This window comes from Pseudophryne corroboree, chromosome 1 (assembly GCF_028390025.1).
Source record: "Pseudophryne corroboree isolate aPseCor3 chromosome 1, aPseCor3.hap2, whole genome shotgun sequence".
Lineage (NCBI taxonomy): Eukaryota > Metazoa > Chordata > Amphibia > Anura > Myobatrachidae > Pseudophryne > Pseudophryne corroboree.
Genome location: NC_086444.1, coordinates 50820469 through 50844092, shown reverse-complemented (window position 1 = coordinate 50844092; position 23624 = coordinate 50820469). Strand labels below are relative to the sequence as shown.

Sequence of the window (23624 nt, the reverse complement as noted above, 5' to 3'; positions counted from 1 at the left end):
GAAGAACGGAGTCTTCTGTCGCCTGTGAAGTCTTCTTTGCTTCTCATACTCACCCGGCTTCTGTCTTCCGGCTCTGCGAGGGGGACGGCGGCGCGGCTCTGGGATCGGACGGCGAGGGTGAGATCCTGCGTACGATCCCTCTGGAGCTAATGGTGTCCAGTAGCCTAAGAAGCAGGACCTAGCTTCAGAGAGTAGGGCTGCTTCTCTCCCCTCAGTCCCGCGATGCAGGGAGTCTGTTGCCAGCAGAGCTCCCTGAAAATAAAAAACCTAACAAAATACTTTCTCTCAGCAAACTCAGGAGAGCTCACTGAAAAGCACCCAGCTCATCTGGGCACAGTATCAAACTGAGGTCTGGAGGAGGGGCATAGAGGGAGGAGCCAGTGCACACCAGAACCTAAATTCTTTCTTAAAGTGCCCATGTCTCCTGCGGAGCCCGTCTATCCCCATGGTCCTTACGGAGTCCCCAGCATCCACTAGGACGTTAGAGAAATTTTGATACATTGAAAAAAGTGGAGAAAAGCACTTTCACTGGGGAAAACACCGGGTAAAGGGGGTCATTCCGAGTTGTTCGCTCGTTATTTTTTTCTCGCAACGGAGCGATTAGTCGCTAATGCGCATGCGCAATGTCCGCAGTGCGACTGCGCCAAGTAAATTTGCTATGCAGTTAGGTATTTTACTCACTGCATTACGAGGTTTTTTCTTCGTTCTGGTGATCGTAATGTGATTGACAGGAAGTGGGTGTTTCTGGGCGGAAACTGGCCGTTTTATGGGAGTGTGTGAAAAAACGCTACCGTTTCTGGGAAAAACGCGGGAGTGGCTGGAGAAACGGAGGAGTGTCTGAGCGAACGCTGGGTGTGTTTGTGACGTCAAACCAGGAACAACAAGCACTGAACTGATCGCACTGGCAGAGTAAGTCTCGAGCTACTCAGAAACTACACAGAGAAGTTTTTTCGCAATATTGCGAATCTTTTGTTCGCAATTTTGATAAGCTAAGATTCACTCCCAGTAGGCGGCGGCTTAGCGTGTGCAAAGCTGCTAAAAGCAGCTTGCGAGCGAACAACTCGGAATGACCCCCAAAGTGTTTTTCTCAGTCTAAGAATACTAAGGAGGTATTCAATTAGGTCAGTTTTTTTCGTTTAGGCGGCAAAAACGGCCTTTTCGCTATTTTTAGGGTGAATGGGGATTTGCACTATTCAATAGCATGGCCGTTTTTTCACCTACAGTATGTGAAAAATTCGGCAGGAGTATTAAAAACGTATGCCATTTTCGGCGATTTTGAGGCATTTTTCACCAATGTCTTTTCTCTAAAACAAAAGGTGAAAAGGCATTGGGGGTAATTCCAAGTTGATCGCAGCAGGAAATTTTTTAGCAGTTGGGCAAAACCATGTGCACTGCAGGGGAGGCAGATATAACATGTGCAGAGAGAGTTAGATTTAGGTGTGGTGAGTTCAATCTGCAATCTAAATTGCAGTGTAAAAATAAAGCAGCCAGTATTTACCCTGCACAGAAACAAAATAACCCACCCAAATCTAACTCTCTCTGCAAATGTTATATCTGCCCCCCCTGCAGTGCACATGGTTTTGCCCAACTGCTAAAAAATATCCTGCTGCGATCAACTTGGAATTACCCCCATGGTTTTGCTCAACTGCTAACATATTTGCTGCTGGCGATCAACTCAGAATTAGGCCCATTGTACCTAAAAAAAAGTGTGAAAACGGGCCTCAATTGAATAGGCAAATTCAATAGCTCTGAGATTACCGGTGCTAATAGAATACCCCCTAATGGGTAAATCTTACTTTATTCACAAGTTAGTCTCAATAATTAATACTGCAGCTATAAGAAATTATTGTGGTAGTATATTAACAATTGGGTGTGGTATAACTTACAGTAAAAAGATAGACAGTCAAGAGGTCGACCCCAAATGGTCGACATGCGAAATGTCAACAGGTTGAAATTGAAAAGGTCGACATAAAAAATGGTCCACATAAAAATTGTCGACACAAGATTTTTTGTATTTTTTTACTGTACAATGCATTTGCTGGAGACCACCCGCTCTAGATACTGGGAACTGGATTCAGCAGAGTGAGGGGTGCTGCATACTACCCCCAGAACACCAACAGCAGAAGTGATACTGTGCAGTCATGATGATGCATACAGAATTACTGTACACAATTTAGATGACGTGGGTATTGCAGCAATGGAGTAATGAGGAAACCCATATTGCCTAATTCTGGGCCTCAGACGGATTTCCACAAACATTTCTGCAGCTTTTAAGTGACACAGGAGCTGGTTTGGTGGTTTCACTTTCAGTTGTGTGCCAGGCTGTGCCAGCAGTACCCCCGGCCTCCAGTAGATGGCGGCACAGCAGACAGCCCCTTTGCAGAAGCATGTAGAGCAGGAAGGACAGAAGGAAATACTACTAGTTACATCAGTACCTTTGCAGCAGAGATGTCGGACCCTCAGCACTTCTATTCCCTCAATATCAATCTGCTGCAAGAGCCAGTGCTTCAGAGAGTGTGTGAGCTTCTGGACCAGACCAGTGACAGGGGATGGAGGAGGCTGGCAGGGGTCATTGGCAAGAACAGCCGCTTCAAGCTAAGGTACAGGCTCCAGAGCACTGACTTACTTTACCTGTCAGGCACATGAGTGCCCTAATTCCCTGACCACAGATGTCAGTGACACATCTTGTGCAGGGATTGTGTGTACAGTGAGGAGCTGCTGCACCTCATACCTCTATTATATTGCTACTTACAGGATACTTACTGTATATAACTTATAGAACTGTGAGTTGCAACCGCCGAATCCACTTGCTGCTGAGTGCTGCACATGTGACATTGTCATTGCAAGACGTTAAAACAATGTGGCAACATTTTAAGAGTGTCCTGTATTGTCTCCCACCGGGGCTCATTCTGAGTCTTGCGGACTTCCGCGTACTGCATGCGCCAAAAAAAGAAACCGGCTTCTGCGCGCACACGGATTAGGTATCCGCACATTCGTATTTGCACGCAATGCCTATGATCACGAAACTGAGCGGTTGTCGGTAGACTACGCATGCGCCACGATTGCACCTGCACGTGCCAAAGTATCTTTGCGATGGAAATGTAAATGCAGAGTGATTGACAGGAAAGGACCGTTTTGGGGGGAGGTAACGGGGAGTGGCGTCAAAAGCGCAGGCGTGTTTTTGGGGCTTGTATCTGCCTTCAGCTGCGATCATGTATGCAGAGAAACATGGCGCCTGCGTCGCCACTGCTGCGGCCAGTCTGGATGACCGTAGGCTCACTCGGGGAGTGGATGTTCCTCGTTTCTGCGTCGGTGCTGCGTATGCGTACACAGTTGCTGAATTGGGGGCTGATTTATGGAGAGAGATAAAGTATCAGCCAATCCGTTTCTAACTGTCATGTTACAGGCTGTGTTTGAAAAAGCACAGTTAGGAGCTGCTTGGCTGGTACTTTATCACTCTCCCCTTTAACTCTCCCCAATCTTTTATAAATCACCCCCTTAATATTTTTTTTAAAAATAAGCTTGCCAGCACAGCGTAAAACTTGTGATATGACTGTATGGGGGGGGGAATTCAATTGTTGCTCCCCGCGGTTGGCAGTAGATGGCACACAATGGAGCAATTCAATTGTTGCTCCGTTCAGGAGCGAATAGCTGTGGGGGAGCCTCCTGAGGTGCGAGCTGAAATGTGCGATAAGCCAAACTTGAGTTTAAGCGCTCCAAGCGGTACTTTTTAGATGGGTTTAGCCACTTTGCGCGGCTGAACCCGGTACTAATGGGCGTGCACATGTGACACTCGTGATCATGGGGGGGACACACAACTGAATTACTCGGGTACCTACAAAACAATTTTGAATTCCAGTGCATTGTACTGTACGTGTAACACATTTTAGAAGCCTGTCGTTGATCGCTGTTTTGGGTGGCTAAAGGTTGTACACCAGAAAAGAAAACAACTACAGTTTCTTCAGTCTTATTGTTTTGCTTTCAGTGACCTGACATTATGCTGGAAGCAATAAGCAGCTAATATTAATGCCAAGGAGACTACTGCTTAGGGGCTCAAGGGCTGCAGCCGCCCTAGTGATAACCATCACCCGCAGTGAGCTCCCAGCAGTGCTGTAACTAGACATTTTAGCGCTGTGTGCAAGAAACAGCATCGGCGCCCTCCCTATATTTAAAACAGGGCCCTCTGGCGCGCAACAAAATAATAGGGGCATGGCTTCATGAGGAAGGGGCGTTGCCACAAAATAATACCAATTCATATTACGCTGTACAGTAGTCTCCATTATTCAAATTACACCGCACAGTAGTGCCACTTACACACATCACACAAGGTAGAGCCCCTTTTACACATTACGCCAGGTAGAGCTCCTATCACACATTATGCCGGGTAGAGCCCCATTTTACACATTACGCCAGGTAGAGCCTCCTTTTACACATTATGGCAGGTAGAGCCCCCTTTTACACATTACGGAAGGTAGAGTCCCCTTTTACACATTACGGCAGCTAGAGCTCCCTTTTACACATTACAGAAGGTAGAATTTCCTTTTACACATTACGGCAGCCTGTCACACACACACACACACACACACACACACACACACACACACACACACACACACACACACTCAGCATGTCCCCTACACACACAGTTTATTCCCCCAATACACACACTCAGCCTGTCCCCTACAGTCTGTTCCCCCAATGCGCACACACGCACACACACACACACACACACACACACAGCCTGTCCCCTACACACACACACAGCCTGACCCCTAAACAAACACACACACACACACACACACACACACACACACACACACACACCCTGTCCCCTACACACACACACACACACACACGCGCACACACACACACACACACACACACACACACACACACACACACACGCACAGCCTGTCCCCTACATGCACAGCCTGTTCCCCAAATCCACACACACGCACTCACTCTCCCCACCCTCCCCTGTTCCCACTGTGTAACTTCCAGGAGAACCGAGGGACGTAGACACTACAGACCACAGGCAAAGTCGGGGGCGTGGCCTAATCATGGACCTGTGGTCACGCCCCCTTTGACGGAAAAAACAAAACGATACATCAATCACTGATAGGCGGCCTAGCAGAGGAGGCAGGACCGGAAAAACTGCAAACTCACCCCACGTCCCGATCCACCGCTGACGAGTGCTGCAGTTACTGAAACTTCTGCGGACTCACCTGCAGGTGTTGCTGCCAGTCCTGTGCCCTCAGTGCGCATGCACTGTGTGCCAGGCACCGCCGGCACACACCTAGTTATAGCTCTGTCTACCAGTGAGTGCTTTGGATTCATATAAGAAAGTCTTTGTTCTACTAATCGCATGCTGGACTGGCAATCCCAGGGGAAGTGCTTTCTCAGATCCTGGGACTTCAAATCTGGACTACTAAGCCACTTCCCCTTTTGTTATAGAAGCGTAGAAGCTCTGCAGAGGGTGGCAGGGGAGGCAGTAAGTGACTGGGGAGGCAGAAGGTGACAGGTAGGGATTGGGAGAGGCAGAAGGTGCCAGGGACAGGCAGTGAGTGACTGAGGAGGCATAAGGTGACAGGGAGAGGTAGATGGTGATAGGAAGAGGCAGATTGTGATGGGAGGCAGAGGTCAAGAGGGGAAAGGCAAAGGGAAACAAAAGAATGCAGTGGGTGACAAGGAAAGGCAGAGGGTGAAATATTAATTAAGTTTATAACAGGGAAAGGAAATGGGTGACAGGGGGAGCAAAGAGTGACAGTGGTGGGTGACAGGGAAAGGCAGAAGGTAACAGAGTGATGCATAGAGTGACAGGGAAAGGCAGAGGGTGACAGGGTGGCAGTGGGTGACAGGAGAAACAGAGTGTGACAGAGGAATTAAGTTTGTAACAGGGAGAGGCAGTGGGTGACAGGAGGAAGCAGAGAGTGACAGGTGTGGGTGGTGGGTGACAGGGTGATACATAGAGTGACAGGGAAAGGCGAGGGGTGACAAAGGGAGGCATTGGGAGAGGCAGTGGGTGATTGGGAGGCAGTGGGTGACAGGTAGAGGCAGAGGGTAACAGGAAAGGTAGAGGATGACAGATAAGCAGAGGTGACAGGGTGATGCATAGGATGACAGGGAAAGGAAGAGGGTGACAGGGGGAGGCAGTGGGAGAGGCAGTGGGTGACAGGGAGAGGCAGTGGGAGAGGCAATAGATGACAGGAGGAGGCAGTGTGAGAGATAGTGGGTGACAGGAGGAGGCAGTGGGTGACAGGGATCAGAGGGTGACAGGAAAGGCAGAGGGTGACGAAAAGCAGAGGGTCACAGGGCAATGCATAAGGTAACAGGAAAAGGCAGAGGGTGATAGAGGAATGCAGTGGGTGACGGGGGAAAGCACACAGACCGTCACTTAGGCATGGGGCACCAAGTTCTGTCCCACAGCCTCCTCCTAACAGTCATGCAGCATGAATGCCAGAAGCACACAATGGCCCTCATTCCGAGTTGTTCGCTCGCTAGCTGCTTTTAGCAGCTTTGCACACGCTAAGCCGCCGCCTACAGGGAGTGAATCTTAGCTTTGCAGATTAGCGAACGAAAGATTCGCAAAATAGTGAATAGAATAGCGATCAGAAATTTCTGTGCAGTTTCTGAGTAGCTCCAGACTTACTCTGCCACTGCGATCAGTTCAGTCCTTTTCGTTCCTGGTTTGACGTCACAAACACACCCAGCGTTCGCCCAGACACTCCCCCGTTTCTCCAGCCACTCCCGCGTTTTTCCCAGAAACGGCAGCGTATTTTCACACACTCCCATAAAACGGCCTGTTTCCGCCCAGAAACACCCACTTCCTGTCAATCACACTACGATCACCAGAACGAAGAAATTTCTTCGTTAAGCCGTGAGTAAAATACCAAACTTCTTAGCAAATTTACTTGGCTCAGGCGCGGTGCGAACATTGCGCATGCGCAGTTTGCGGAAAATCGCTGCGATGTGAAGAAAAATAACGAGCGAACAACTCGGAATGAGGGCCAATATTCTGCTGTAGTACTATTCTCATCTCCACCATCCTTCTTGCGACTTGTGACCATGCCCCTTAGCTCCACCCACAGGTCTGAAGGGAGAAGCGGACATATGTACTAAGCATTGGAGAAGGATATAATACCAGTAAATCAGCTCCTAACTGTCATTTTACAGGCTGTGGGGTCTATTTACTAAGCCTTGGATGGAGATAAAATAGACAGAGATAACGCACCAGCCAATCAGCTCCTAACTGTCATGTTACAGGATGTGTTTGAAAAACGATAGGAGCTGATTGGTTGATACTTTATCCCCGTCCATCTTTATCTCCATCCAAGGTTTAGTAAATAGACCCCTGTGTTTGGAATATGACAGTTAGGGGGGCATTCAGTTAGTGCCGAGCGGATTTTCCCGGTGTACCCGCCCGACACTGCCTCACTTTACTGTGTTGGGGATCTTGCTCAAAGTGCTCGTTACCACATAGGGTAGCAAGCGTTTTGAGGCGAATTGGGCATTCGTCAGCCAAGCGAAGGGGGCAGTCGGGCTGCCATTGCCAGTGTTTAAACGTTGCGGCAACGGCAGTTTGCCCCCTTCGCCCACATTTGAATTCCCCCCATAGAGGCTAATTGGTTGGTACTTTATCTCTCTCCCCTTTATCACTCTCCAAGGCTTAGCTCTTCTGCCTCAAGGTCGTAGTGGTGTATTACCCCTGGTCCGTTGAACCCTGCAAAATAGTCAGGTGACTTCGGCCAGGGAAAAACATTGTAGGTCTGGGCAGTGGCAGGCCCCTTAGTTCCCAGGGGCCCTGGCGCAGAGCACCTGCTGCATCACCGGTAGTTCCGCCCCTGATATGCACTAAGGGGGGTTATTCACAGTTGTTAGCAAACAAAAAAGTTAATTGGGCAAAACCATGTTGCACTGTAGGTGGGGCAGATGTAACGTGTTGAGTCAGTGAAAGTATTTGTTAAAGAAGCGATCGGTCTATAAGCGTTAACCTGTCACGTAAGCGCAACATTCAGCAGGGCGCATATTGGGGGTCATTCCGAGTTGTTCGCTCGTTATTTTTTTGTCGCAACGGAGCGATTAGTGGCTAATGTGCATGCGCAATGTCCGCAGTGCGACTGCGCCAAGTAAATTTGCTATGCAGTTAGGTATTTTACTCACGGAATTACAAGGTTTTTTCTTCGTTCTGGTGATCGGAGTGTGATTGACAGGAAGTGGGTGTTTCTGGGCGGAAACTGGCCGTTTTATGGGTGTGTGCGAAAAAACGCTACAGTTTCTGGGAAAAACGCGGGAGTGGCTGGAGAAACGGAGGAGTGTCTGGGCGAACGCTGGGTGTGTTTGTGACGTCAAACCAGGAACTAAACTGAGTGAACTGATCGCAGATGCCGAGTAAGTCTGGAGCTACTCAGAAACTGCTAAGAAGTGTCTATTCGCAATTCTGCTAATCTTTCGTTCGCAATTTTGATAAGCTAAGATTCACTCCCAGTAGGCGGCGGCTTAGCGTGTGCAAAGCTGCTAAAAGCAGCTTGCGAGCGAACAACTCGGAATGAGGGCCATTGTAACTTGAAACGAGTATCGCTCATAAACAAGATTAACAGGAGGGTTTGGGAAAAAGAAAGCGGGATTATGAAGATAAAGGTAAGCAATGGCAACTGTACTCAATATTTATATTCAGCAATATGCAAAGAAAACATTAAAAACAAAGTATGGTTTGAATATCTTAAAGAAGGAAAATGCTGGTAATTGGTGGCTGGATCACAAAGCCATTCATTTAAAATATTTCTGTTGAAAGTAAAAGTGAAGAGTGTTATAGTCACGTTTCCCGTACAAAGATCAGATTATTCTTGCTTGTGGGCAGAGAGATAAAGCAGCGGATCTCTAAGTGATTAATAAGATCTTTTACACTTGCTAATAATTAACTTTTCTAATGCAAAAACAAACGGATAGTTTCTTAAGAAGCTGTGATCTGGAGATATCAACCGAAATGTGTCAAGTGCATTGATAAAATGATCTGAGCGCCCAACCCCCGCTGCTAATCACTGCCAATAGAATTTGGCAGTGGGTTTTTGCAAAGTTGTCGCAGCTACCTGCAAACCAATTAACCTTTAAGGCTCGTCCAGGCTGGTGCTTTATTACATCTGCATCTCTAAAACATTTCCCCATATAGCTAAATAAAGGGCTTAAACACATACATTGCATTTTCACGGCTTTGTACATACCCATTTCAGATTTCAGAAAACGATCTGGTCATTTTCAGGCACGAGCCGGAGTGACCCGTGTCGTTATCTGTGTGAATGGGTCAACCCTGGTCAGAATTCCCAGGACTTGGACCCTGGTTTTCAGACACTGGTTACCTTTCAAAGCTGCTGATTGGCTCTGCATTCTGCTCCCATCATACTGCATCCAATGGGGTGATGGGTGTACACTGTCCCGAGGGTGAGGGGTGCACTCCATCCCCAGGGGCGATTGGATGCTGTGGAGTCCCTGCAGCAGCTCCTCCCTCCGGGTATGGGTCGTTGGATAGACACAACTTAGGTCGACCATGGAAGGTTGACATGCATTAGGTTGACATGGTCATTAGGTCGACATGTACTAGGTCGACAGGTCAAAAGGTCGACATGTTTTTTTTTTTTTTTTTTTTTTACTGTTTTTGGCGTCGTTTTCTTCGTAAAGTGACGGGGAACTCCAATTAGTGCACCGTGTCCCCTCACATGGCTCGCTTCGCTCGCCATGCTTCGGGCAAGGTCCCTCGCTCCACTACCGCTTCGCTCGGCACAGGTTACTATTCCCTATCGTAGTCCACGTGGATCGTAAAGTATGAAAAATCCCCAAAATGATTTAAAAAAAAACAAAAACTCATGTCGACCTTTTGACCTGTCGACCTAGTACATGTCGACCTATTGACCATGGCAACCTAATGTGGTCGACCTAATGACTGTTGACCTAAACTGTGTCGACCTAACGACCGCATCCCCCTCCCGACCCATCAGCGATCGCACTCCACTCTCCCTACTTGTCCGAGCAAAGAAGCCGGCCCCCTGGCATCCGGGACGAAGCCTCCAGCTGTCACCGAGCACCCAGGGTGCACCTCGATTGGGTGCTTACAGTACGGGCTCTGCCAGTGGGCAGAAGAGATGGTAAAGGGCAGACAAGGGTGCAGACACAAGCGCTGTGTGAAAGGGGTTGACCTGGGAATAACTCAGGACCTGAGTTCTGTGTGAAAGGGGGTAGGAGCTGTGACCCGTGTCCAACCTGTGTTCAGAAACATGGGAAACACTACTTTCTGTGTGAAAGTGGTAGCAGTGGCCTCCTCTGCAATAGGGACAAATGGAGGGGTGGGGAGAGGTCATATGGGGGGGGGGGGGGGGGTGCCACATCCTGCGGGAACATACTGTACCTAGCACTTCAGAAGAACCCCCCCCTCCCCTTATTATGAATGCCAGGTATACCTTCAGAAATGTGGAATAAAATCTGACCCCTTATTGTAGGGTTACTTTGTTGCGTTAGTGGGTTGTGACCTAGAAGACTCGTGACACCTCTATAATGATCCCGCAAGGAAGCAGGCAGGGCGAAGGGATATGGGGGCATCATGTGCATGCTGAATGTGGCTGGCCGGGGAGGGGGGCGCGGCCCTGCCGGTGTCACTATTGGGCGTGTGCCTTGCCGCCGACTTCGCTAATGGGGGAGCGTGCTGGACTTCCCCCAACCTCTCCCCTTAATGTGAATAGATGCCGTGCGGCAGAACAGACAGCGGTGGTCTGTTTTAGCAGGGCGGCGGTAAAAGGGCAGGGCGCATTTTGCCATTAAAAAATGATGGCGCCCTTCTAAAACAGCCTAGTGTGAAGACTACTATACTTTAGCTTGTGGGTTTTATTGGTACTGATTTATATAATCACCTAATACCATAAAATAAAATAAAAATTGGCAATATTTGGCATCATGAAGAACTATATAATAATGCTATTCACTTACCTAAACTCTGATATATAGAATATAATACTGTGTCACTTGCCGGAGCATCTGAGAAGATAAACCTATCTCAGACGTTCCCAAACACAGTCCTCAAGGGGCATACACACTTGCAGAGAAAGTAAACGACGTCGCTCAATTTCACACTTCCTGAGCGGCGTTGTTTACTTTCTCGGCAAGTATGTATGCCGACGACGATGAGTGATGCGCGGCCCCGCAGGTCGTTAACGACCCTCGCTGTCGGCAGTGCATGCAGCTAAATTTGGACTATCGTCCAAGAGCTGCCTGCATGGCCCGGCCGCAGCGTGACGTCACTGAGCGATATGGTCGACGGTGTGTATGCACTGCGGCCGACCCCCCAGAAGAAGGAGGCTGCGCTGTCAGAGGTAAGAACAACAATGTCATTCACTGAATGTGTAATTTTAAAACAATTTATTAAAAAGCAATAACTCATTAAAAAAACAGTATTCTGTGCAAGATAATATGCCAAATATATGCAAAAAATGGATTTTACCAATTATATGCAAAGGATGGAGTTTACCCAAGGTATTGGTTCAGGACTGATGGTTTATATTCTATAGGATCCGTTCCACATTTTGCCCATGAATGATATGTCCAGTTATAATCTACTGTAGAAAGTCCCTTTTAGATGGTAATTAAGAGAGTCCATATAAAAGTTCCATATGCCGCTAGAGGGTTATTGCAATGTCCCATAAATGGTGAATACCTCATGCAGTGCGGAGATAGGATGGTGCCTCTCTAACTGCAATTTCTATGCAGTGAAACGCGTCAGTTATTTACCCTTTGGAACAGGACATCTTTGAATTGGACCTGAACCAGCCCAAACCGTTTACCAGCAATCCAGAGGAGTCCTAGAGAGGCACCATCCTATCTCCGCACTGCATGAGGTATTCACCATTTATGGGACATTGCAATAACCCTCTAGCGGCATATGGAACTTTTATATGGACTCTCTTAATTACCATCTAAAAGGGACTTTCTACAGTAGATTATAACTGGACATATCATTCATGGGCAAAATGTGGAACGGATCCTATAGAATATAAACCATCAGTCCTGAACCAAGTGAGATCACTGGCGGCGTTCTGACAACTTCCTATATGTTCCAGTATGCGTTCTTTAAATTTTCTTGTCGTCATCCCAACGTATTTCAAATTACAGCTGCACATTATACAGTATATCAGTCCTTGAGTGCTGCAGTTGAAAAATGTTTGATCTGAATTGATTCCCCATAACAATCTATTACTGAATTGGTTTTGAGGATCTGGGGGCATGCTTTGCAATGCCCACATGGGAAAGATCCTGTGGGCACATTTGGTTTCGATGTTGAGTTTTGAACGTGACTCCGTACCAGGAGATTTTTGATATTCTTGGATCTCCTCCAACTCATCTGTATATTAGCATCTATAAAGGGTGCAAGGTCGCTGTCTAGCTGTAATATTGGGAGATGTTTTTCTATAGCTTTCTTCATCAATCTCCATTCAGGGCAAAAGGTCCCGATAAATCTGATCTTCTCATCCTTCTCATTGCGTATTTTGAGTTCAGTTGGAAAAATTAGGGTATCTTGGTTACTTCTATACGTGCCCGCTTTAATGATCTTTTGCTATATCCCCTTTTCAATAAAGGTTGCGTCAGTTCTTGACTTTTGACCTTGAACACTTCATCTTCTGAGCAGTGACGCCTGAGTATTAGGAATTCTCCCTTAGGGATATTTTCCACCATTGGGGGGAAATGTGCGCTCGTTTGAAACAGGCTATTTGTCGATGTGTCTTTCCAATATAGTTCAGTCGCTAGATTGCCCTTGGGAGATCTGTAGATGTAGATGTCAAGAAAGGCTATTCTTTCTTGACTAATAGTATGTGTTAATTTTATATTCAGGTCATTGGTATTCAGGAGTTAAATAAATTCCATTAGTAGATCTTGATCTCCATCCCAAATGACAAATATGTAATCTATGTACCTCAGCCATAGCGTGACATGTTCTGTATACTTGTCATTGGTGTCGGTAAAGACAAACATCTTTTCCCACCACCCTAGGAATAAGTTTGCATAGGTGGGTGCACATGCTACCCCCATAGCTGTACCTCTGACTTGGAGGTAAAATTGCTCTTGGAACATAAAGTAGTTCTTCTGTAATACAAATGCTAACAGATTGTATAGAAGATCGTTGAAAACACCTCCTACACCACCATCAAGGAAGTACTTGGTTGCCCTCAAGCCTGCCTGGTGGTCAATGCTAGTATACAGTGCCTCGACGTCTAAGGTCACCAAGAGAAAGCTGTCTTCGGAAATTATGTCATGAATCTTACGCAGCAGATCCGAGGTGTCCTTTAAATATGAAGGCAGCTGCAAGACATATTCTCTGAGATGTAAGTCTAGAAAGCGACTTGGCTGTTCTAGGAGGCCTCCGTTGCCAGACATAATTGGTCTCCCAGGTGGTTTCTTTAGATCTTTGTGTATTTTAGGGAGAAGATAGAAGGTGGGTGTCCTTGGATTCTTCACCATTAGGTATTTGTGTTCTTGTTTGGTGATAGTTCCTGATGCTGGCGCTTCCTCTATTAGATCAGTGTATTGTTTCAGAAATCGTGGCGTTGGATTATTGAGCAGCTGTTTGTAACAGGTGGTTTGTTTTAGCTGACGTAATGGTTCTGTGACATACATATTGGTTGGCCAGAGCACCATGTTCCCAATTTATCCGATGGTTTGATTATGACATCCTTCCATTCTTGCATTTCTTTGAGTGCTTCTCTTTCTCCAGAGTCCAAATTACGTTGAAAGTAATAGAGTTTCTTCTGATTTTTCTTTTGTATCGCATCAAATTCCTTGGACACCATGTCCAGGAAGACTCGGATTTCGGGGCTGTTACTGTCAGAGGGAAAGAAGGTTGATTTACCTTTGCATATACTATAGGACGTTGTTTATTTGCCATTCCTGTACTGGATTCTAACTGAAATTCCTCAAGAATCTCAATCGTATCCAGATCTTCTGTATTCAGAAGGGGATCTGTCATGATCTCTTCTCGTGTGGGATTCTGTCTGCTGAAGAATTTCTTTAGGAGTAATTTCCTCCCATACATTCTCAGATCTTTCTCCCACAGAAATCGATTAAAAGATTTAGAGGGTAAAAAAGACAGGCCTTTACCTAACACTTTAGTTTGTTCAGGGGTGATTGTTCTATCGGAAAGGTTAATAATTTTCAGATGTTTCGGGGAAAGTGGATTTAACGTGCTTTCCTCAGTCGTTCCGGGTACCTCGATGTCCTAGGGGTATCCCAGTTGCTGTTCCTTCCTCTGTCTCTTCTTTCTCCCCCTCCGTGTTGGCCTGTGGGTCTGTTTCTTCCTCTTATCTTTTGGCCTTGTCCTAAAAAATAGGGTGAGTCCTCTCGATCTTCTGAGTTGTAATTGCCACGTGTGATATCTGTCAATTCATTGGAGGAATCCTCACTATTAGATGACTCAAATTCTGAGAACGTATAGTCCTCTTTAGGTTTTCTATCTCTGTATCTAAATTGGTTACACTGAGCAAAGTCACGTTTGTCCCTTTGGAGTTTGTTACGCTTACTATCTATTATATTCCTTTCATAGACCTCCAAGTCTCTCTTATACTTCTCAAAGGTGGTTTGGAAGGAGAGATCCTTTTCCCACTTTTCTAGGCTTTTACCAACTTACTCAATTTCTTTTTCTACTTGATCAAGGATCAAGGTATCATGTTTGATAAGTATATGTAGTAGTTCACTGGAGCACTTCAAAAGTGTATTTTCCCACTCTGACTTAAGATTGTCTGTGGCTAGGGGGAAGGAGGGGAAGATCCTTGGTCTTAATTTTATGTTTGATATAATTCTCTAGAGTGGTAATATCCCAGCTAAGTCATGTTCTTCTCTGTATCATTTTCTGTAGTTTAGATAGGGGACCCCTCCAGTCTGTATTTAGACTGCCAGAATCCTCAGTTTCTGAAAACAGATCCTCAAAACCCTCAGTATTCCTCCTACGTCTAGAGAGCTCAGATTTTAGGGAGAATGTAGACATATTTTTAAGAGAATGTTTGGTTAGGTGGATACTAGGATGTATTGAGGCAGTGAAAAAAGGATAGAAAATACTCACTTGCCGTTAGTATCAGACCGTGCAGGAATCCAAAACTGATCTCAAGATCAGTAAAACAACTCATTTGCCAAAAAGGGGGGCGGGGGGGGGGGGGGGGGTTGTAATTCCGCACCAGTCTTACACAAATTAAGTGTGTGATTTAGACCAGCATTAACGATTTTGTGTCAGATCGTGAATGCTGTGATGTTAGATCTTGATCCGGATTGCTTCAGTTTATCATTGTACAACAGGAAAGTAAAAAGAACTTTTCACACAGAAAGTATCACACTTTCTAATAATGTACACGACAGAAGTGTTTGTTACAGTTTATTGCACTGGAAGCTCGTCTGGCTAGTTTTCTCTCTCTCGCTGAGTGAATTTTGGATTAGCCAACATAGCTAAATAAGCAATACAAGAAAATCTTGAACCGTGCAATAATACAGATAATACACATTCGTTACATGGAAACAACTTTCCAATAACATCAGTTACTAACAGATACTGTGGGGTATATTTACTAAAATTCGTAATTTCCCGTTTGAGGTCAAAGTTCAATCACGAATGACATCGAAAGTGTAAAGTTGCAACTTTTTGAATTTAGTACGACTAATTTACTAAGCTGCCGTATTCTGCATTTTCGGATTTACCGATGTCGATGTCATTCGTTTTTTTTGGCAGTGTTTTACGTGAGTGACTTGTAAAACACTGCCGACTTTAATACAATGAATCTCGGCCGGATCTGAGAGATCCGTGCTGGGCTTCATTGTGCACCTTTTTAAAAATTAAAATCAGTATTAAAATCCCCCAAAAAATTGCGTGGGGTCCCCCCTCCTAAGCCAAACCAGCCTCGGGCTCTTTGAGCCGGTCCTGGTTGAAAAAATATGGAAAAAAAAATGATAGGGGTTCCCCCATATTTAAACAACCAGCACCGGGCTCTGCGCCTGGTCCTGTTTCCAAAAATACGGGGGACAAAAAGCGTAGGGGTCCCCCGTATTTCTGAAACCAGCACCGGGCTCCACTAGCTAGATACATAATGCCACAGCCGGGGGACACTTTTATATAGGTCCCGGCGGCCCTGGCATTACATAACCAACTAGTCACCCCTGGCCGGGGTACCCTGGAGGAGTGGGGACCCCTTCAATCAAGGGGTCCCCCCCTCCAGCCATCCAAGGACCAGGGGTGAAGCCCGAGGCTGTCCCCCCCATCCAAGGGCTACGGATGGGAGGCTGATAGCCGTTTTGGAAAAAAATGAGAATATTGTTTTTAGTAGCAGTACTACAAGTCCCAGCAAGCCTCCCCTGCAAGCTGGTACTTGGAAAACCACAAGTACCAGCATGCGGAGGAAAACCGGGCCCGCTGGTACCTGTAGTACTACTACTAAAAAAATACCCCAATAAAAACATAAGACACACACCTTGAAAGTATAACTTTAATGCATACATCCACACCTCCATATACACATACTTACCTATGTTCACACGAGGGTCGGTCCTCTTCTCCATGTAGAATCCATGGTGTACCTGTTGAAAAAATTATACTCACAAAATCCAGTGTAGAAGGCTCCTCTTGTAATCCATTTGTAATCCAGGTACTTGGCAAAATAAAAAAACGGACACCCGACCTCGCACTGAAAGGGGCCCCATGTTTTCACATGGGACCCCTTTCCCCGAATGCCAGAAACCCCCTCTGACTTATGTCTAAGAGGGTTCCATCAGCCAATCAGGGAGCGCCACATTGTGGCACCCTCCTGATTGGCTGTGTGCTCCTGTACTGTATGACATGCAGCACCCGGCAGTGTTACAATGTAGCGCCTATGCGCTCCATTGTAACCAATGGTGGGAACTTTGTGGTCAGCGGTTGACCGAAAGTAACCTCACCGCTGACCGCTAAGTTCCCACCATTGGTTACAATGGAGCGCATAGGCGCTACATTGTATCACTGCCGGGTGCTGCCTGTCATACAGTACAGGAGCACACAGCCAATCAGGAGGGTGCCACAATGTGGCGCTCCCTGATTGGCTGATGGAACCCTCTTAGACATAAGTCAGAGGGGGTTTCTGGCATTCGGGGAAAGGTGTCCCATGTGGAAACATGGGGCCCCTTTCAGTGCGAGGTCGGGTGTCCGTTTTTTTATTTTGCCAAGTACCTGGATTACAAATGGATTACAAGAGGAGCCTTCTACACTGGATTTTGTGAGTATAATTTTTTCCACAGGTACACCATGGATTCTACATGGAGAAGAGGACCTACCCTCGTGTGAACATAGGTAAGTATGTGTATATGGAGGTGTGGATGTATGCATTAAAGTTTTACTTTCAAGGTGTGTGTCTTATGTTTTTATTGGGGAATTTTTTTAGTAGTAGTACTACAGGTACCAGCGGGCCCGGTTTTCCTCCGTATGCTGGTACTTGTGGTTCTCCAAGTACCAGCTTGCGGGGGAGGCTTGCTGGGACTTGTAGTACTGCTACTAAAAACAATATAATTTTTTTTCCAAAACGGCTATCAGCCTCCCATCCGTAGCCCTTGGATGGGGGGGACAGCCTCGGGCTTCACCCCTGGTCCTTGGATGGCTGGAGGGGGGGACCCCTTGATTGAAGGGGTCCCCACTCCTCCAGGGTACCCCGGCCAGGGGTGACTAGTTGGTTATGTAATGCCAGGGCCGCCGGGACCTATATAAAAGTGTCCCCCGGCTGTGGCATTATGTATCTGGCTAGTGGAGCCCGGTGCTGGTTTCAGAAATACGGGGGACCCCTACGCTTTTTGTCCCCCGTATTTTTGGAAACAGGACCAGGCGCAGAGCCCGGTGCTGGTTGTTTAAATATGTGGGAACCCCTATCATTTTTCCCCCCATATTTTTTCAACCAGGGCCGGCTCAAAGAGCCCGAGGCTGGTTTTGCTTAGGAGGGGGTACCCCACGCATTTTTTTTACAAAAAAATCACACTTTCCCATCCCCTTCCCACTGATAAACATGCACGGATCTCATGGATCCGTGCATGCCTATCGAAACACGGGATAAAAAAGCAGGTCTGTTTTTTTTTAGCACTTTTTCACGAATTGTATTTCAGCACGGCAGTGTTTGGCTATTGTCGGCAGTGTTTGTGATTTGCACTTTTTAGTAAATTACCGATTTCTACCAAATTGCAGGCGTATTTGACCAATGGTGTATTGATTCGTAATTTTTTCCTAGGACTTCCTAAATATTACGAATGCCCTCATCACTGCCGAGATTTTTGCTTAGTAAATTCCCGACATGACACTTTGAAGAAAAAACATCATCTCGGTCAAAATCCGGACCTTAGTAAATATACCCCTGTGTGCTTCTCACTTAACACTATGAAAATAAGATGTAACTGCGTGACCGGGTCAGCATACCTCCACCGGTATCCCGGATGCGGAATGCCGGTGGGGGGGGGGGGGGGGGAGGAGGAGTGCAACAGGACCCTTGCGGGCTAGCTGCACTCGCCATGGGTTCTATTCCTACTCTATGGGGGGTATTCAATTGTTTGAAAAGTCAGTTGGGAGTCTGGTTTTTCCTATCTAATAGACAGGAAAAAGCAGGCACCTAACCGACTTTTCAAACACAGGACACCCTCGAGTGGGAATAGTCCCTGTCGGTTGGCATGCCGACCGTCACCGTCGGGTATTGTGACCGCTGGCCAAATAACTGCAACCCACTTAGTGAAACCAAGTTCTAACATCTTTCAAGAACAATTCTCCCTTAAACCCTTCAGTGGCAAGTTTTTCATTTAAAAACACACCCTGGGGGTGTGTTTTTAAATGAAAGTGTGAGGGGATGGGGGGGTGACTGATGGGGCATGGCGAGTTAATCGCCTTACGATGCCCGCGGGGATCGCCAGCTCCAGCATAAGGCATTTTACTGCTAAGCCCGCCCCCCCGGCCAATAGGAGTCTGGGGGCATGCTAAACTCCATAATGGATTATACTGATTCCTGGGTGCTTTGCACGCTGTACGGCTGTCCCTGGGATATCAGTCAGTAGTATGCCCGGAAATCGTGAAGATTTCCGGGCATGCCACTGAAGAGGTTAAATTACCTTTTACAGTCACCCCAAAAATAGGTGCAGCTAATTAAACCTTGGAGCCCCATAAAGTAATATAGGGGTCTATGTACTAAGGTGTCTGTTTACTAAGCATTGGAGAGAGATAAAATGGACGGAGATAAAGTACCAACCAACCAGCTCCTAAGTGTCATTTTTTAAACACAGGCTGTGTCATGGCAGTTAGGAGCTGGTTGGTTGGTACTTTATCTCTTTCCACTTTATCTCTGTCCAAGGCTAAGTACATAGACCCCGTAATTAAGTTATGCCGCCGCCCACTGGGAGTGTATTTTAGCTTCGCAGAAGTGCGAACGAAAGGATCGCAGAGCGGCTACAAATTAATTTTTGTGCAGTTTTAGAGTAGCTTCAGACCTACTCAGCGCTTGCGATCACTACAGACTGTTCAGTTCCTGTTTTGACGTCACAAACACGCCCTGCGTTCGCCCAGCCACGCCTGCATTTTTCCTGGCACGCCTGCGTTTTTCCGAACACTCCCTGAAAACGGTCACTTGACACCCAGAAACGCCCTCTTCCTGTCACTCACTCTGAGGCAGCCTGTGCACTGAAAAGCATCGCTAGACCTTGTGTGAAACGACATAGTTCGCTGTAATAGTACGCCGCACGTGCGCATTGTGCTGCATACGCATGCGCAGAAGTGCCGTTTTTTGCCTCATCGCTGCACAGCGAACGAATGCAGCTAGCGAACAACTCGGAATGACCACCATGGTCTTTAGACGCAGCACTAAGGGGTACATTTACTAAGCAGTGATAAGAGTGGTGAAGTGAGCCAGTGGATATATTTCCCCATCAACCAATCAGCAGCTCTGTATCATTTTATAGTATGCAAATTATAGATGTTACTTCAGTGCTGATTGGTTGCCATGGGCAACTTCTCCACTGGCTCACTTCTCTGCTCTTATCACTGCTTAGTAAATGTACCCCTTAGTTTGAAGGGTTTGCAGGCTGCGGCTTTGATAATGTAATGCGAAAACCGAAGCTGGAATCCCGAACAACAGCATAAACCCGGCGTCTAACTACTGACAGGATTTGGAATCCTGGTGTAAAAATACAGACACCAAGAATCCTGATAGTTCTTTCAGCAGGACGCGCTTGCGTCCTGCCACGGGGGGTGGGAGGTTAGCTTTAGGCATTAGGAGGGGGGTTAGGGTGCAGGGACAGGTACCGGGGAGAGGGGGTTATGGGAGAGGGGGTTAGGGTTAGGCTTTGTATGGTGAAACTGAAGGGAACATGCCCTCTCCTATAGGTCTGCCGCTCACGTGCACTTGATGCAGCCAGTCTGTAGTGCACTGTAATATTTGTGAGCTGGTGCGCGCTGTCAGGGTGTAATCTATAATACCTCTCCTGGCGCCTGCAATGTACACTGAGCTGGTGTGCGCTGTCAGGGTGCAATCTATAATACCTCTCCTGGCGCCTGCAATGTACACTGAGCTGGTGTGCGCTGTCAGGGTGCAATCTATAATACCTCTCCTGGCGCCTGCAATGTACACTGAGCTGGTGTGCGCTGTCAGGGTGCAATCTATAATACCTCTCCTGACTCCTGCAATGTACACTGAGCTGGTGTGCGCTGTCAGGGTGCAATCTATAATAACTCTCCTAGCGCCTGCAATGTACACTGAGCTGGTGTGCGCTGTCAGGGTGCAATCTATAATACCTCTCCTGGCGCCTGCAATGTACACTGAGCTGGTGTGCGCTGTCAGGGTGCAATCTATAATACCTCTCCTGACTCCTGCAATGTACACTGAGCTGGTGCGCGCTGTCAGGGTGCAATCTATAATAACTCTCCTAGCGCCTGCAATGTACACTGAGCTGGTGTGCGCTGTCAGGGTGCAATCTATAATACCTCTCCTGGCGCCTGCAATGTACACTGAGCTGGTGTGCGCTGTCAGGGTGCAATCTATAATACCTCTCCTGACTCCTGCAATGTACACTGAGCTGGTGTGCGCTGTCAGGGTGCAATCTATAATAACTCTCCTGGCGCCTGAAATGTACACTGAGCTGGTGTGCGCTGTCAGAGTGTAATCTATAATACCTCTCCTGACTCCTGCAATGTACACTGAGCTGGTGCGCGCTGTCAGAGTGTAATCTATAATACCTCTCCTGGCGCCTGCAATGTACACTGAGCTGGTGTGCGCTGTCAGGGTGCAATCTATAATACCTCTCCTGGCGCCTGCAATGTACACTGAGCTGGTGCGCGCTGTCAGAGTGTAATCTATAATACCTCTCCTGGCGCCTGCAATGTACACTGAGCTGGTGCGCGCTGTCAGAGTGTAATCTATAATAACTCTCCTGGCGCCTGCAATGTACACTGAGCTGGTGCGCGCTGTCAGGGTGCAATCTATAATACCTCTCCTGGCGCCTGCAATGTACACTGAGCTGGTGCGCGCTGTCAGAGTGTAATCTATAATAACTCTCCTGGCGCCTGCAATGTACACTGAGCTGGTGCGCGCTGTCAGGGTGCAATCTATAATACCTCTCCTGGCGCCTGAAATGTACACTGAGCTGGTGTGCGCTGTCAGGGTGCAATCTATAATACCTCTCCTGGCGCCTGAAATGTACACTGAGCTGGTGTGCGCTGTCAGGGTGCAATCTATAATACCTCTCCTGACTCCTGCAATGTACACTGAGCTTGTGCGCGCTGTCAGAGTGTAATCTATAATACCTCTCCTGGCGCCTGCAATGTACACTGAGCTGGTGTGCGCTGTCAGGGTGCAATCTATAATACCTCTCCTAGCGCCTGCAATGTACACTGAGCTGGTGCGCGCTGTCAGAGTGTAATCTATAATACCTCTCCTGGCGCCTGCAATGTACACTGAGCTGGTGTGCGCTGTCAGGGTGCAATCTATAATACCTCTCCTGGCACCTGCAATGTACACTGAGCTGGTGTGCGCTGTCAGGGTGCAATCTATAATACCTCTCCTGGCGCCTGAAATGTACACTGAGCTGGTGTGCGCTGTCAGGGTGCAATCTATAATACCTCTCCTGGCGCCTGAAATGTACACTGAGCTGGTGTGCGCTGTCAGGGTGCAATCTATAATACCTCTCCTGACTCCTGCAATGTACACTGAGCTTGTGCGCGCTGTCAGAGTGCAATCTATAATACCTCTCCTGGCGCCTGCAATGTACACTGAGCTGGTGTGCGCTGTCAGGGTGCAATCTATAATACCTCTCCTAGCGCCTGCAATGTACACTGAGCTGGTGTGCGCTGTCAGGGTGCAATCTATAATACCTCTCCTGGCGCCTGAAATGTACACTGAGCTGGTGTGCGCTGTCAGGGTGCAATCTATAATACCTCTCCTGACTCCTGCAATGTACACTGAGCTTGTGCGCGCTGTCAGAGTGCAATCTATAATACCTCTCCTGGCGCCTGCAATGTACACTGAGCTGGTGTGCGCTGTCAGGGTGCAATCTATAATACCTCTCCTAGCGCCTGCAATGTACACTGAGCTGGTGCGCGCTGTCAGAGTGTAATCTATAATACCTCTCCTGGCGCCTGCAATGTACACTGAGCTGGTGTGCGCTGTCAGGGTGCAATCTATAATACCTCTCCTGGCGCCTGCAATGTACACTGAGCTGGTGTGCGCTGTCAGGGTGCATTCTATAATACCTCTCCTGGCGCCTGAAATGTACACTGAGCTGGTGTGCGCTGTCAGGGTGCAATCTATAATACCTCTCCTGGCGCCTGAAATGTACACTGAGCTGGTGTGCGCTGTCAGGGTGCAATCTATAATACCTCTCCTGACTCCTGCAATGTACACTGAGCTTGTGCGCGCTGTCAGAGTGCAATCTATAATACCTCTCCTGGCGCCTGCAATGTACACTGAGCTGGTGTGCGCTGTCAGGGTGCAATCTATAATACCTCTCCTAGCGCCTGCAATGTACACTGAGCTGGTGCGCGCTGTCAGAGTGTAATCTATAATACCTCTCCTGGCGCCTGCAATGTACACTGAGCTGGTGTGCGCTGTCAGGGTGCAATCTATAATACCTCTCCTGACTCCTGCAATGTACACTGAGCTTGTGCGCGCTGTCAGAGTGCAATCTATAATACCTCTCCTGGCGCCTGCAATGTACACTGAGCTGGTGTGCGCTGTCAGGGTGCAATCTATAATACCTCTCCTAGCGCCTGCAATGTACACTGAGCTGGTGCGCGCTGTCAGAGTGTAATCTATAATACCTCTCCTGGCGCCTGCAATGTACACTGAGCTGGTGTGCGCTGTCAGGGTGCAATCTATAATACCTCTCCTGGCGCCTGCAATGTACACTGAGCTGGTGTGCGCTGTCAGGGTGCAATCTATAATACCTCTCCTGGCGCCTGAAATGTACACTGAGCTGGTGTGCGCTGTCAGGGTGCAATCTATAATACCTCTCCTGGCGCCTGAAATGTACACTGAGCTGGTGTGCGCTGTCAGGGTGCAATCTATAATACCTCTCCTGACTCCTGCAATGTACACTGAGCTTGTGCGCGCTGTCAGAGTGCAATCTAT

The 23624-nt window shown here is 47.5% G+C and overlaps 1 protein-coding gene across 4 annotated transcripts in view; it reads left to right on the top strand.

The window, feature by feature from the left end:
• The first annotated feature begins 2353 nt into the window (after positions 1–2353).
• Positions 2354–23624, top strand: part of MALT1 (MALT1 paracaspase) — a 183583-nt gene continuing 162312 nt past the window's right edge. For 3 of the 4 annotated variants that reach the window (XM_063959446.1, XM_063959435.1, XM_063959428.1), the window contains exon 1: positions 2354–2600. In XM_063959446.1, coding sequence (XP_063815516.1) covers positions 2449–2600 — 152 coding nt within the window. In that variant the 5' untranslated portion in view covers positions 2354–2448. The remainder of the gene's footprint in view (positions 2601–23624) is intronic. The other variant, XM_063959455.1, reaches the window with a different exon arrangement.